Source organism: Protomyctophum bolini (genome assembly GCF_963924005.1).
Source record: "Protomyctophum bolini genome assembly, chromosome: 4".
NCBI classification, from domain to species: Eukaryota; Metazoa; Chordata; class Actinopteri; order Myctophiformes; family Myctophidae; genus Protomyctophum; species Protomyctophum bolini.
In genome coordinates this window covers 18955213-18972298 of record NC_137865.1, presented here as the reverse complement: position 1 = coordinate 18972298, position 17086 = coordinate 18955213, and the positions used below count along the sequence as shown (strand labels likewise).

General features: G+C 43.9%; 1 protein-coding gene across 2 annotated transcripts in view; it reads left to right on the top strand.

The window, feature by feature from the left end:
• The window catches only part of tbxas1 (thromboxane A synthase 1 (platelet)), a 96224-nt gene that overhangs the window by 22358 nt on the left and 56780 nt on the right, over positions 1-17086 (top strand). For both annotated transcript variants that reach the window (XM_080760707.1, XM_080760708.1), the window contains one exon: positions 13420-13513. In XM_080760707.1, coding sequence (XP_080616833.1) covers positions 13420-13513 — 94 coding nt within the window. The remainder of the gene's footprint in view (positions 1-13419; positions 13514-17086) is intronic.

The following is a 17086-nucleotide window of genomic DNA, read 5'->3' as shown; positions in this document are numbered from 1 at the left end:
CCCCCCACTCTGAACTGGGGACCCCCCCCATCCTGAACTGGGGACCCCCCCACCCTGAACTGGGGACCCCCCCATCCTGAACTGGGGACCCCCCCACCCTGAACTGGGGACCCCCCCCACCCTGAACTGTGGGTCTATGTGTATAATAGGGGTCTATGTGTATAATATGTGGTTTTAGATATTTTTGATTTTAGCAGTGTCGTCAGAACGACGAGTGGCCCAAGAAATGATTCTCCATTCATTTTCCCCATAGGCTTTTCAAAACGTATTTATTTAAATACCTTTTAAGCGTCGTACGAAGCCAACTCTTGTCGTGACAAATCATGACAACACACACAATATTTTGGACCAAACAAATAATTACAAAGAAGAAAAACAACAGAAAATGTGTTGTAACCTGCCGTTTGTTGTCATGATTGGTCACGACAAGAGTTGGCTTTGTCCGCGGCGTAAACGTCTTTAAATAAATACTTTCTGAAAAGTCTATGAGGAAAATGAACAGGGATTTATTTTCCGGGTCTCTCGAGGGGGCGGGACTGCGACGTTCTATTGTCACAGACACTGGGCTTACTTCCTTCCTGGACTACAATTCCCATAATGCTTTGGTGCACTGCTCCTCCTTGTGGATAAGGGGAGGGCTGTCTTACTGAGACAGGAAAGAAGTGAGACCAGTGTCTGACATCATGGACACTGCTAAAATATCTAAAACCAGATATTATACTGTCCCTTTAAGCTAATCAGCTGGGGTTATATAATAGTAAATTAATTATATATTATAATAATTTGAGGCCCCCCCTCCCACCACTGTACTGGAACATGGATGCGCTCACACACACACACACACACACACACACACACACACTCACACTCATACTCTCTGACTGTCCGACCGCACGGCAAGTATTATGCTACCTCCGTCTTTTTCACAGACCATCATCAGCAGCATCATCCGGTTCACAACAGATACCCCCCCCCCTCTCCAACTGACCCATCTGGACACATCCATTTATTCTGCAATCTGTCTCAGTAGGGAGGCAACAGATCTACTGCTGGTGCTGGCACTCTCTCCACCATGTGACTGAGAGAGGCTGTCACAATTACTTGTTTAAGTTGATGATTAATTGTCACTCGAATAATTGAGATTTGACGATTTAATTGTGTGTTTGGAGAGACGACCATGCAGGTTAATTTAGACAGATTGCCATTTTCATTTGTTGACTTATGGTAGTTTCAAAATGTTTAGACTGATGCTGCTAGGTTATTGGTTTTCCTATGATCTTAGATTACTGAGGCACACTACACTGTCTCTATGCATTTGATGTATTACCTCGTGTTTACCTTGCTTGCGTACATCGCTCTGGATTAAGAGGGTTTGCGAAATGCCTAAATTGTAAATCAGAGAGAGAGAGAGAGAGGGGGGGGGAGATAGAGATAGAGATAGAGGAAGGGGACAGAAGAGAGAGAGAGAGAAAGAGAGAGAGAGAGAGAGAGAGAGAGAGAGAGAGAGGGAAGGAAGGGGGTGAGAGACAGAGGTGCATGGGGCATAGGACGTGTGTATTTGTAATTTTGTGTCTGCGCGCATCGTGTGTATGTCCATGTGTGTCTCGGGAGCCTAGCTAGCCAGCCGTGCACAAATCAATGGGTGCACATATCGATGCCGATTTTATGAGGCACTTAACAATAAAAAAGGCAATAAGCTATGACATGGCTAATCCGCCGGGGCATCACGCGCATTGCAAAGCAATTATAACAACCCCGCCGCTCTCTGGTATGATTTACAGACACGGCCTGCAGTGTCTGTGCAAAGCTCTCTTGGATACCAACAGCACTTCCAGGAAGCCGCTGGAAGAGATGATTTACAGAAGTGTTTGCCTGGGTTTTTCAACCCCACAACGCTATAGGCCACCGCAGCCATCCGGAGACGTTTGCAACGGTTTCAATTGTGTACCTGTCAACACATCCTGATTCTAACTGGAGTCTACCCTACTCCCAGAAGGGTTAAAGCCTTGCTCCTGCTCTGCTCCCAATTTGTAATTTTCTCCCCTTAAATCTCCCGATTTCAAGCACCGGGCAAACAACACTTGCTCATTACTGTTCTGTGAAAATGGATGAACCGTTCCCAGGAAGAAATATATACACTTTAACCCCTAATATGTAATTGTAGGCAAAAACCGTCCACAAAGCTTTCAAAAATGTTTTCAAGACTACGACAAATTTGACAAAATAGCAGATCTACAAGCTCTGAGCTTAATTACATCTTCTAATTTTGAATATAGGAAGTATAAAATGGGGTATATATGGAGTATAAAGTGGTTAATCTGTGGTATAGGTTTAAATGGGGGTTGTTGGGGATATAGGCTATTTGCAGACACCCCAGAAAATCTCCCTCTTTTTCACAGCTTAATGTTGGCACACTTGGCAGACATGCAGTTGATATTTAGACGTTGAAGTGTTATCTCTCTAGTAAATGGAGAGAGATGTTGTGGTTCTCCCCGGAGGAGATGGAGGTGCGCGGCACTCTGCTGCGTGTAGGTGTTTCCAAATTGTCACATATCGCTTCCCGTGGCCGTGAGTCACTGGAGAGAGATTTACTTTCAGCGCTTAATATCATAATACCCGCGTGATTGTGTGTGGGCTGTAAGTAGTACTGCGCGCCTTTGCTCGCATGCTTGCTGACCTGTCAGTCATCGCACTGGATTATTCATGAAGTGAAATTAACTGTAAACTGAACTGTAATTACTCTTAGCCGCTCCAATCTGCCTGGTGTGCCTGTATATCGGCCCCGGATATAGGAAGAAGCACACACATGACGGCAATCAAAGTCACAACTCCGGGTTGAACTTTGTTTACCGGAACACGTTCTGAAATGCTCTATCTTCATCATCACAGCTTGGCTGTCAGTCTTGAACGCATACGTTCCATATTATGTTGGTGTCGTTCTCAGCATCATAAACCCATTAGGATGGGTTCATGCCATCTAAATCAGTAGGCCTAGTTCTCACTAGCCTCGGTCCCAGGCTTACTTATCTGCGAAAAGAAAAGCCTGGTCACTCACAACATAAGGCAGAGAAGCTATTGGCGGATGTATCCTCCGGAACATCCGTCAGATGTATTTCCCCCGGATACGATATTTTCCCGACCAATCACTTGTTTCATTCGCGGAGAATGTAAACTGATTTGTAAAGCATCAACGTCATTTCCTTGGGCGATACTTCCGCTAATATCCCGCAACTTCCGCCCAAACAAATGATAGCCTCTACAGCGTAGGTCTTGCCCAGGGTGAGTTCTCACATTTCAGGATATTTTTTGAAGAGCACTAGGCCCTCCTATGCCCAGCTTTGTGTGTTTGTGTGTACCCCATAGTGATTATTTGATTGGCTGAGCAATGTGTGTACCCCATAGCGATGATTTGATTGGCTGAGCAATGTGTGTGTACCCCATAGCGATTTTTTACAATTAGTTTTTGGCTTATCTGCCTTTATTGATAGTTTCAAATGAAGATTGACAGTTGTATAAGCAAGCAGCGCATGAAGTGACGCGCTGTGAGTGGCGGCGGTGGCTCAGGGGTAGAGTAGCTGGATGGTTGCCAGTTCGAACCCAGGCTCCCCCAGAGTTAGTGTCAAAGTGTTCTTGAGCAAGACACTGAACTAAACCCCTAACAGCTCCCGAGGTGCAGGTTGGTGCCTTGCATGGTTTCCGCTGCCATCGGTGTATGAATGTGCGCCTTGGATAAAGGCGCTATATAAATGCACCATTTTCCATTTACCATTTTGTAGATCACACAAAAATCGAATATGATACGGATTCTTTCCTGTTTTTAACGGGTTAAGAGGGTTTCACTTTCATTAAAGAATTACCACAGCACCCTGTATTTATGTTTCGTCACGCAACAAATAGCAAAAATAGCCAATCTACAAGCTCAAAATGCATCTCATCGCAACACGTTTCAAGCTTGTGGATCTGCTATTTTGTCTACTTTGGGAAATTGTGCAATATTCACACCTACAAGGACATGCCCGAAATAGGGACGCCAGGTTGACAGTTGAGGTGCATGGTGGATATGTTGTGCTTTCTAGTTAAACTTGTAACAGAGAGAGGGATGGCAGCCCAGAATTATTTCACCTACTATACACGACGTGTCGTGTGCAGAATCACACCTGGCCAACGGTCCATCTGCACTGCATTATGTTATAATTTAGCTATTGAAAAATAGCATTGTTATAATTTAGCTATTGAAAAATAGCAGATCTACAAGCTCATAGCCTGTAGGTCTGCTATTTTGTTTAAATCGTGAAAATGTTGCACAAATCTTTGAATATTTGCTTCTGGGGGGTCTCTGCCACATACATAACATAGATGGGGGTCGGTGGCCACATACCGATAATTCTGGGGGTCCTTGACATGAAATAGTTTGAGAACCACTGACATAGAAACGTTTTTTTTTCCAGAAAACCTTTAGGATTTAGAAGCCATTTGTAGAATCGGAATCAGGTCAAACCCTGGCCAGCATCCTAACCAGACAGGTCTGATCTGCTGCCTGGTCAGCTTTAGTCCCCTTGACAACCAACTAACCCCCTGAATACGTCTCTGACCTGTGCACTGCCTGTAAACCAATCAGCAATGCAATACAATGTAAATGTGCCATATGAATATTATCACCATACTAATACTAATCTCTGGTGAGAAGAACACAGAGAGATTACTGTATTATCTGCTAACTTCTGAAAACTAGAATACTGTCTCTTGACTGTGCTTGGTTGGGGTTTGGGGAGATGTCTGCTGGAGACTAGTGCACTTGAGTAACTCTGTTTGTGTGTGTGTGTGTGTGTGTGTGTGTGTGTGTTTGTTTGTTTATTTATTTTGACCTCACTCTTCTTCATGCATCCATCCATCCATCCATCCATCCTTCCATCCATCCATCCATCCATCCATCCATCCATCCATCCATCCATCCATCCATCCATCCATCCATCCATCCATCCATCCTTCCATCCATCCATCCATCCATCCATCCATCCATCCATCCATCCATCCATCCATCCATCCATCCATCCATCCATCCATCCATCCATCCATGTCATATGCTTCTACATTGTACTCATACTCCAATAATCCTGCCTCACTTCCCTTTTTCGTTTCCTCGCCCCCTCGCATCCTTTCCTCTCGGCTCTCAGCCTCTCTCCACTCCTCCGTCTACACTCCACCTCTCCACCCCCCCCCCCCCCCCCCCCCCCCACACACACACACACACACACACACACACACACACACACACACGTCTGTTCTTTCTGAGCCTCCAGTGTGTCCCTGAAGCTCAGCGCTCCACCCCTCTACCCCTCCTCTTCCCTCTACTCCACCTCCGTCCTTCCAGACCTCCACCTCCATCTCCACCCCCCACTCTTGGTGGAGGCAATGTGTCTCCTGTGGAGGGTTCTCGCTCTCTCTCTCGCTCGCTCCGCTCCCCTCCAGCCTTCCATGTATCCTTCAATCTCTCTACCCCTCTGCCCCATACTCTGCTTTGCCTTAGTGGAGGGGGGAGAGAGAGAGAGAGAGAGAGAGAGAGAGAGATGGGGGAATGGGAGGGAGAGATAGATGAGGGGGGGGGGGTGTTGGGCTCATCCCTCAATAAGTCGAGCTGGCTCCCTGTGGTGTTGAGCCCTGTCCTCCACCACTCAATTACTCCCCTCCATAAAGACGCGCACACACACACACACACACACACACACACAACAATAACAAATGTGCAAGCATGCACACAAACACGTATGCACTGCACACAGTTGTGCACACACGTTTTCACACACACGTGCGTGCACACGCCAGGCGCACACAGATAGGCAGATCCATGCACGTGCAGCGGCCGATGTTCACACACTTGTGGGTGGGCACAAACATGACGTGCATGGACACTCGGGGCAGACATCCACGAGATTCCACGTATACGTGCGTGCGGCCGTGCATGTTCTTGAGACATTGCGCACAATTGTGCACGCACACAGAGCAAAGCTTGCTTGTGCAAATACAAAATGTAGCCCTTCACGATATGGACTTCTGTCTGTCTGTCTGTCTGTCTGTCTGTCTGTCTGTCTGTCTGTCTGTCTGTCTCTCTCAAACCCACACTCAAGCCGACAGGTTTAATGCAGTCACAGTGTCAGTTGCATATATATAGCTGCTGCTAATAATTTCCGTTTCGTGTGGGCGTGACATTTCTGAAGTGACTTAATAACTGCTGCAGGCTCAACACTGTTATGTTGTCCTTGGCTGATCACCTGCATGATCACTGCCTTATCACACACACCTGCATTCTCACTGCCTTATTACACACACCTGCATTGAGTGCATTCTCACTGCCTTATATTAAACCTTCCAGAAAAATGCGATCACATAATCAGCCAAATAGCACTAATTATGCAGGGGACGGGGGTAAATTATTTTTCCAAAAGGGTGCATAATCACATTTCACAACTTTTCGCACACTTCGCAACTGTTTCGCATATTTCACAACTTCCTGCAATTTCACTGCATAAAATAAGATAAAACCCAGCTTATTGCATCGCAAAATCAAGGATTTTAGCCAGCAAGAAATCAAGGATTTTATCCCACATAATCATGGGTACTTAACTTCTTTGCCCGCATTTTTCTGGTGGATCTAAACTTATTGCACACAATCATGATCAGGCCCCAGACCCCCATTTGAAAAATGTTGTGCCGATAACAATTTAGTTATTAGATTTATTCTATACAAATATCTATTAGGCCTACAGTGGAGGCTCTCTCCAACCCTAACTGAATGCTATAGAGGGTATGCGCATGAATCAAGTGAATAACAGATCGAGTGGCAAATCGAGTGTGTGTGTGTGTGTGTGTGTGTGTGTGTGTGTGTGTGTGTGTGTGTGTGTGTGTGCGTGTGCGTGTGCGTGCACACATGAAAGCAATGTATACTGTATGGAAGGCCATTGCTTGTGTTTACAAATTGCATTTGTGCGTGTCGCACAGTTGTGTGCTTGTTAACTGTCAGTGTCAAGTATTGAACAATGTCATATTCGTAAGATTTCTCTTCGCAATTCCAAGCAAAGAATGCCACGTGCCCCCAGCGGCTGAAGCCATGGAAACAAAGCGTGCTCTCTCTCTTTCACTCACAGACACATGCACACACGCACGTGCAACACACACTCTCAGCCTGGCCTTTCTTGCCACAGCAACAGGGCAAACAAACATTGCTTGTGTAAAAAGTCCTCGCCTTCGCATTGGACGGGTAACCGCTATGTCACATCGATCGCGGCTATACAGAAACGCAATCCCAACGCCGTCCGTCCACACAATGCATATACTGCACAATGCAGGCTCAGTGTGGCCTGCCGCGGAGCTACAGTAAACTCTGTGTCACATTATGATGACAGCATAATAAGTTCAACCAGCATGCCTGCCGGGATCGCTGCCTGCACACACAACAATGTAGCTGTTTACATTAACCCGAGCAACCATTCCACGGTCATGTTGGGGTTTTGTGTGCAAGAAAATGGGATGTTTCACCGCAGCGGAGCTACGCCTGGCCTGTGTTCCCTGTGGGATTGTATAGATTATGTTTTTGTTGTTGGGATGGGATGGGAAGGGGTGGTACAGTAGGTGGGTGGGGGGTGGGGGGCTGCTATAGAGGTTGGTGAGAGACAGAGATTGTATTTATTACAAATTGTCGACTACCTTTTTTCACTGACGAAAACTAAATGAAAAGGAAAGCTATGATGACTAAATCTTAGACTAAATATATTGTCAATTTCGTCAACAAATAAAAAATAGACTTAGGAAGGGACTAGTGGACAAAAGATCCAGTATAAGTGATTTTGCACTTGGTTTGAATGCTGAAAATAGCTGATCTACAAGATCAACGAGCTTGTAGATCGGCTATTTTCAGTGTAAAATGTAAAATAAGCCATTACGTTGGCATCAAGGCCCGCCAAAACACATTTTAGTCGACTAAATCAACTGTAGATTTAGTCGACTAAAATCTTATGATATTTATGATAACACTAAAATGTGACTAAAACTAAATGAAGTTTCATTCCAAAGACTATGAATAAATCTAAAATAGAAAATTTCTGCCAAAAACAACACTGGTTTAGATGGTGAGGAATGGAGATCCAACAGTGAGGATCTCCAAGCCCAATGCAATAGGAAATGAAATTGGTTCCTTCACATTTGGATGCATGGATGTGTTTCCGGAACCAGTTTAATCACACTGCATGTGGACTTCACATCTGCTATACAATTACAATAGTGTGGAAATGGAACCTATAGGAATCGTTAATTAAGGAACCGGAATTGTTTAAATCCTAAAGAATCCCAACACTAAGATAAGGCCTTTATTGATCGCACTGGGGAAATTCCGCCGGCCAAAGACCCTAATCAACAATGAACGCCATTATCCACCCAATACAATATTCTGTACTATGCAGAAACAAATTCAAACAATCACACGTTTTCGTGTCGAGAACCCCCAAATTGACATGTATCTAGCACTGGACCCCCATCTGATTTTTTTTTAAATAAAATAATCTTCCAAACATTTTCGAGATTTTTCTCCCCAAAATAATATACAACCGTGCCTGTGAGCTTTTAAATCTGATAATCTCTAATAGCCAACATATTAATGGATGAAGTGCTTGTACTAACCCCTGATAGGACCCCTGGGGGACTTGATGCTCTCTCTCTCTCATAAATCCAGCTGTTCTAGGTCATCATTGCACCATCGCTGGTCAAGTTAAGTCGGGCAAAGAAGGACCTTTGTTACATCATAGTTGGCAACATACATGCATTAACATTGAAACTTTGGATCACTTACGTCAGCGTTTCTCAAACTGTTACTGCATAAAAAGTATTACTTATTTGCCCTTATGCTGTTTTATTTTGAACATAGACTTCAAAATTTGATTTACATTTTATATCTAAAATGCACCACTGCCTTGAACAGAACACCACTGACTTGAAAACAAGCTCACAGCATCTGTCATATCATTGTGAGCTTGTAGATCTGCTATTTCTCACTGTACAACGCTGTCATACAGTGAAATATTAATCAGGCTTAAAGCTACAGTTATACTATATAACATAACTGTGGTGGTGGTGGATTGATTGATTGAATACTTTATTATATATAACTCAAGAAAGCCTAAATTGTTGTATTTGGTCTCCCTGCTCTTCTATTATTGGGACATTAATATCCTGTGATCATCTGACCACTACTGGTTGACAAGTGGTAGATTAATATGTGTTGTCTCTATCTCCCCTGAGAATGATACAGAGTGCAGCTTTAAGTTGGTTAATATTTGATTTATGTTCTAATGTGACTCAACTTTAAACCCACTGCTTGGTGCAACCAGACACAGATTAGTTCACTAATAATAATGGCAAGCGGTTTTTCCAACAATGGTCCTCAGAGGAACCACAGGGTAGAAAAGAAAAGGAGCAGACCAGGTACACAAATCTTCTCTTCTGGGGGTCGTCCGTGGCACAATGCCTTTTCAGGTGTGCATGGGTCTTTAGGCCAAATACACATTTTGGGGATCCTCCTTGTTTGAGAACCACTGGGCTAAGGGGTCCTTCATCTGGAAAACGTTGAAGACCCCCGAGTTATAGATGAAATGCATTTTGTTGCTGGTGCTGTCCCCTCGTGTGGCATTTAGCCGCTGCACCTGCTGTCTCGGGACGCGCTGGCTCCCGACAATTAGACCCACCAGCATGTGCATGTTCCTCATGCTCATTTATACAAATGTCCACCATTTTCCTGGTCCTCACAAGAGAGACACGTTTACCATTAGAAAGAGATTCAGGTTGGGGTTAGGATCAGACATTTAGAGGTTACGTTTAGGGCTTGTAATTAGAGTTTCAAACATGATTTATACTTACTTGCGTTCCGCCAGTGTCGTGCACCTAAAAATAACTGATGATCTAGCTTGTACAGTAGATGTGTTATGTTACATGTGTTTATGCATTCATAAAATTGCTGTCCTCACAAGTATAGTAATGTTAACCTGTGTGTGTGTGTGTGTGTGTGTGTGTGTGTGTGTGTGTGTGTGTGTGTGTGTGTGTGTGTGTGTGTGTGTGTGTGTGTGTGTGTGTGTGTGTGTGTGTGTGTGTGTGTGTGTGTGTGTGGGTGGGTGGGTGGGTGGGTGGGTGGGTGGAATGGGACTGGGTCTGATGTGATGCATGCGTTAGGACCTGCCTGTCAGCTCTGAGACATAGTTATAATTACCGCGCTGTCATTGAAATGGGACTGTGTGTGTGTGTGTGTGTGTGTGTGTGTGTGTGTGTGGCAGTAGTGTCTTGGCTGGGCCTGCCTGCTTTATTGCTGTAGTTTAATCTATCAGCCGTTCACATCACATTATTAATATGGTAATGGATCTATCTCCTTGAGGAGATTAAGGGATGGAGTGCACAGCGGTGACAGTAAAAAGCTATTTTGAGGTCTTTTTGGAGTCGGAGAGGATCGGTTCTGATGCCCGGCGACCCTGCTGTGGATGACAGCGTTTATGTTGGTGCATTTTGTCGCCGTCGTATATATGTCCGAAACGGTTCCTTTTTATTATTATAGAATAATACATATCTATAGAACATCTACAAGCTCACAACGCGGTGCAAAATGACGTGTTGTGGTCAGCTATTTTCACTACTTTTGTGACGACACAATACGACGACCACACTATATGATGAAGTAGGGCATTAGTTTATGACAAAAACATTAAAAGTTGATATATGAAGATATTAGACAGTTAAGTTAAGTTATGTACACTGACTCTGCTACAGCCAGGTACGTGACGTCAAGGTGGGATATTGAACCTGTGTGAATCGTTCTTAAATAAAAGCTGGTGTCGGTCTGTGTTCGTGGGAGGGAAGCCGGGCAGGGAGGATGATATTTGTCACTACACTCACTCATACAGGCTGGTGGTGACCGGTGTCGGGCGGGAGGGTTTGGCTCTATGTCGTCCTCCCGGTGGGGGCTCCTCACTGGCAAGTGAGCCAGTAGGATACAACAGCAGTGAAAACACAGACATGTGTGAGCCAGGGGAGGAATCAATTGGCACAATGACTAAATTGGGGAGAAAAAAGTAGTAAGCTTATATATATATATATATATATATATATATATAAAGACAAAAAAGGGGACTCGTGCACATCCAAAAAGACCCGTGGGAGGTGCAAGTCTAGTTAGCAGTCATAGACATCAAAAGCGGGAAAAAACCTTCCAAGGAAGGGACTGCACACTCCAGGGAACAGAGACTTATTTATTAGCACGACGCGTTTCACTGTGAGCTTCGTCAGGTGATATTTTTCCCTTTTTTGATATATATATATAATATATATATATATATATATATATACACACACCTTAATTATTTGATTAATCAAAAAAGTAATCCATGGGAGAGAATGTAGTGGATAGCTGCAGTCAGCCCTGCATGTGTCCCTCTGTGTCTTTGTGTGTTTAGAGTAGACCAACTGCTTTATTAAGAGCTGCAGCTCACAGGGAGGCAGCGCATCTCGTTGCTGTTGGGCAGAAGAAACCTCTTATCTTCATATTATAACTGTGCTTTTTTGCTAAATTAATGTCCTACATGTTCATACTACAGCAGCGTCTCAAGGTATCAATACGTTTCAAGCTTGCAGGTCTTATACCATTTAAAAAAATGTAATCCCGAAAAGTATAACCTTTTTGGAGATGTGAGGTTTCCACCCAACAGAGACGATCTAGTAATTGGCCTTTTCATCGGTCAGGACATCTATTCCCACTGTGTCTCTCTCTCTCTCTCTCTCTCTCTCTCTCTCTCTCTGGTGCAACCACTCCAAGGAACAGCAATGTCCGTGTTCACCTATGTGTTGGTTCACCTATGTGTTCAGTTCACCTATGTGTTCACCTATGTGTTGGTTCACCTATGTGTTCACATGTGACGTTAATGAGCACCAGTATGAGTACCAGTAGGGGCGCTGTTGTGCCAGAAACAGAGAAAGAGAGGGAGAGAGGGGGGCGGGGGGGAGAGGGGAGTTGCACCACTCGGTTCACACGGGTGTGATTTTTTTTATATAGAATACTTTTTTAAAACCTTGCATGATGGTCGAAAAATAATAACGTGTGTTAAAGAATGAATTCATGCCAACTAGTAATTTGTTAATAAATTATGTTAATTTATTGATATTTTACGTCATGATGTTCGATGTTAAGAGCGCCCCTCACTTCACGCGGGTGTGATTTTTTACTTTATTTTTTACTTTTTTACTTCGTTTTAGATTATTATTACAAAACATACATTTCCGACTTCAGCCCTAAATTGTCTTAGTGAAATGGGACATTCTGCTTAATGAGTTACTTTCACTTTTGGTCATTTAAGTGTACTTACTTTTGTACTTTTACTCAAGTAAATTGTTAATACTAGACTTTGACTTGTAACAGGTATTTCCACATTACGGTATTGCTACTTTTACTTAAGTAAAACAATCTTTGATGGAGTACTCTCTCGCTCTCTCTGTGTCTGTCTCTCTCTCCCCCCCCCCCCCCTCCCTCCCATTCTGTGGAATTCATAAGCAAAGAACCGGATCAGCGAAGCGGACGGACAGTGCATTATTACATAAGTGAATAGCGTCCCACTGCTGTATGCCCATAATGCCCAGCCTCGGCCTCAAACAAAGTCTGGAGCAGAAAGTCCTCAGCCTGGGCGTTCCAAGGACTGGCATGTCAGCAGAAATGGCTTGGATGTTTATCATGAATAATACATGGTGCAGGTTTTAGGAGTCTGTGGGGGATTTCTCTTTACGTGTCCCTGCAGCACAAATAAATCCTTCAAGTGTCATGTGTTTTGCTTTGTGTCAGACGACACTGCCTTGTTTGGATGCAGTGATGTTTAGTGTAGTGAGTCTCAACCTTTTTCATTTCAAGGACTCCCAGTTTAATTTATAATTACAATAGAGCGTCGCAGTCCCGCCCCCTTTCAGAACGGCGAATGGCCCAGGAAATGATTCTCCATTCATTTTCTCCATAGGCTTTTCAAAAATAATTATTTTTATTGACGGTTACGCCGTCTCAAACCAAACAAAACAAATGGTATTCTTTCTAATGATTTGATCGGCCCAAAATATTGTGTTCATTGTCATGCTTTGTCACGATCCGAGTTGGCTTTGTCCGTGGCGTGACCGTCTTTAAATAAATACTTTTATTCTTAAATGAAAATGTAAAGAAATCATCAATGAGTTCAATATGAATCAAAAGTGTCTAGTACCTCTAGTCTAGAACAAAAGCCAAATCAAATATGATGTAAAATCTTATCTGATTAACCAAAAAGATAATAATCATGATAATTGCCAATTTACCTCCTTATCCTGTAGTAATTTAATAAAGGTATTTTTTAAAGGCTCTCTCTCTCTCTCCCCCAGGTATTCGATCGCCCCCTACTCCCTCCTGTCTCGATGTGGAATCAGACATCCCAAACCATCGCCTTTCTTTGGCAACATGTTCATGTTTCGTCAGGTGAGGAGGATCCATCCGGCGTGCTTCACATTCCACTGATACAATCTTTAAGCTTCATCTACACTCCATTAAATAGCGTGGCTTGCCATAAATCAGTTATCTTTTGGCAAGCAATACCGTTACGTGATGGAGTATACGTTATAAATCTCTCTGGGTATGTTTTTCCAATGGATCTGTCTGTCTTTTGTCTTCACAAGGGGTTACGGTCTCATCAGACCCCCCCCTATTAAAATCCCTCCCTTCTACCTCATCAGGGAGCGTGTTCACTTGCGCACGTGTGCACACGCAAACACTCACATACACGCGCACTCACGTGCAAAATATTAGCGAAACTTCATTAGATTTGTTCATTAAAGAAGGCTCACGAGTAATGGCTTTTTCATACCACGTGACTGCCACATAGATTAACCGTATTGATAATTGCATTAGTTTTATGATGAATATGTAAAACGAGGCAAAGAAGACTGATTTAATAACCTCTTATTATAGCTCTGTCTTCCCCCACCCCCTTTGCGACAGTTTCAGCTCTGTGTGTGTGTGTGTGTGTGTGTGTGTGTGTGTGTGTGTGTGTGTGTGTGTATTTTATTTATTGAAAGATGTATTGACTCACCACTTGAATATTGTCTTTGTCTGGACTCGGGTGGAAACCTCATATGTCCAAAACTGTTACTTTTCAGGATTCAAATAAAAGAAAATATCAAAAGTAGACAAACTAGATTGAGCTAGCAGATCTTTGGTAAATGAACACCCTAGGCCTACTACTTGATCATTCTACAGTGTAGAATGATCAAGTAGTAGGGCATTCATTTACGAGAACAAAGAAAAAAAAATCACACCTGTGTGAACCAAGTGGTGCAACTCCCCCCTCTCTCTCTCTCTCTCTCTCTCTCTCTCTCATTAGAGACACAGCACTACCCCTCTCTCTGTTTCTGGCGCCCCCTACTGGTATAAATGAGTAACATACTCGTGCTCAAAGACACAGGTACACAGGTGGACAAAGCTGGATGTAGAAGTGGTTGCAACACTTAAAAAACACGAAAAGTTAGAATATGGAGATTAGTGAGGAAAGCTGTACCCTAAACCAGTGGGCCATTTGTTATTTCTTCCCTGCCAAGATCTTTTCATGTTTTGAAGGCAAAAAACCGATGAACCGGAAGTGAAAAAAGTGGGGGAAAAAATATATATATATACTGTATATATATATTCGAAACATATACATTTTGTAACCGTGATCAGTGATGCTTTAGTTATCGGCCGAATCTGAGATAAAACGCATTTGAAAAAATGTAAACAATTGGAGGTGGACGGGGGCGGCCATCTGGTTTCAGGTTCATTGCCTGTTTACGTATAGCCGAGAGGCTGTCGTCTAAGGCAGGATACGGATTTATTTAAACAGGGAATGTGTTCATAATCTTTTTCTTTACAAAAAAATGTACAAGATAGCTGAAATAGTTGATTTTTAAAAATGTATGGACATTTTCCAACATGGAAACGATTGGCAATTATGCAAAAATAATTGCAGTTTTCTCAAATAATTGTGATTAGGCGATTATGTAGAAGACTATTAATTGTGACAGCCAGGCCTACTGGTGGCATGTGGCAGTCTGGCAGATCTGCTGTTATGTGGCAATATGGTGGCATGTGGCAGTATGGTGACATGTGGCATGTGGCAGACTGGTGGCATGTGGCATGTGGTAGCAGCATCTTAGCAGGGCAGGTCCTGATGAGATTCCAGGATCAATAGTCATCAGCGGGCGGTGCAGGCGAGGTGGGCAGAGCCCCCTGTCTGTCACTCTCACTGCAGAGGCGTCAGTCAGCCGGCTGGGTTATGAATGATGACAGCACTCACACCTCCTCTATCACTCTGACTGTCACTGAACCTTCATTCCTGTTTTATTCATCTATATCTCTCTCTCTCTCTCTCTCTCTCTCTCTCTCTCTCTCTCTCTCTCTCTCTTTCTCTACAAGTTAACTAACAATCTAAGTTTTCAATAACATCTGTGCTGTTGAGGGGGTGTTGTGCCTGGCACAGGGAATGGAGAGCTGGTTCATGGATTCGAATGGAAAGTCATACTTAAATGTTGTGTTTTTTGGTTTGTCTAGTTGTAATGGTCTTGGGATGAACTGAATTGATTAACTTTCCAGGTTGATTGTTCCAATAATATTCAAAATTCAAAATCCTCTCTCTCTCTCTCTCTCTCTCTCTCTCTCTCTCTCTCTCTCTCTCTCTCTCTCTCTCTCTCTCTCCCCCCCTCTCTCTCGCTTCTTGTCTCTGTCCCTAGTTCCTCTCAGAGCCATAGAGTAAGACAGAGTTACGCAAACTCCGTTCACTTCATGGGTGCAATCCAATGGCGGAGATGGCTCTGGTTCCTCTCACACATTTTTTTTTTTGCAATCAGGTTCACAGCCTTCTTCTCCCACTTGTCCAGTCTGTTGTGTTCCTGTCCACTCCACAGCTCCTGGTGTCTCCTTGAGGACGAGTGCTAGTAGCCCCCCCCCCCCCCCCCCCCCCGTTGAGGGGGAGGTGATGGCGGCCGTTATTCATGCGGCCTGGCCGAGCACAGTGATCCCACGCTGTTTTCCTTTGAGGACATTTGATGCATGGGTAGAGATTAGAGGACAGTTAACCACCAATGTATACTTTATTTTCCTGGAACCCCCTCGAGGACCCCACTTTGAGAACCAGTGACATTATACCACCCTAACACCAGACACTCAGCCTAATTGGATTCAGTGTTGAAATGTTCTCTAACTTCTCTTTAATGTCTGTGATTTCTGCCAGACTTACACTATTCTAACAACGTGAGACAGCGTTACACACATTGAACGAATCAACATAACCAAGCAAGAGTTTATAGTCTCATGGAGAAGAGAGTGGACATGTCTCACCATCGCTGTGTTGAGGGGAGGGGTCTGAAGCTTCTCACTCAGGGTGCAACAAACTACACACGGCATTCAAATGTTTATGAGGGGCTCGCTCCGCATGCCCATCACATGAAGGAGGAGGCCAAATACAGAGAGAGGAGCTCCTCCATACACCCCCCCCCCCCCCCCACACACACACACACACACACACACACACACACCACCACCCCAGCCGTGGGGGCTGAATAGGGACCCTGTTGTATAGGACAGTGTTGTAAAGAAAATAGCCAATCCACAAGCTCAAAATGCAGATTTAGATTTAACTCTCTGTGTATTATGAGTATATGATTTGCACATACCCCAGGCCTGTGTGTGTGTGTGTGTGTGTGTGTGTGTGTGTGTGTGTGTGTGTGTGTGTGTGTGTGTGTGTGTGTGTGTGTGTGTGTGTGTGTGTGTGTGTGTGTGTGTGTGTGTGTGTGTGTGTGTGTGTGTGTGTGTGTGTGTGTGTGTGTGTGTGTGTGTGTGTGCCTATTTTATAATGCGTTGCAAGATGGTGACACAGGGCAGAAATAGCCAATATATTACAGTTTTGGAGGTTTCCACCTGACACAGACAATTATATGCAAAATTGTTACTTTTCAGGATTCATATGCAGCTTGTAGATCAGTAATTTTTGCTACTGTTGTGTGTAAGTAAGTAGGGCATGAA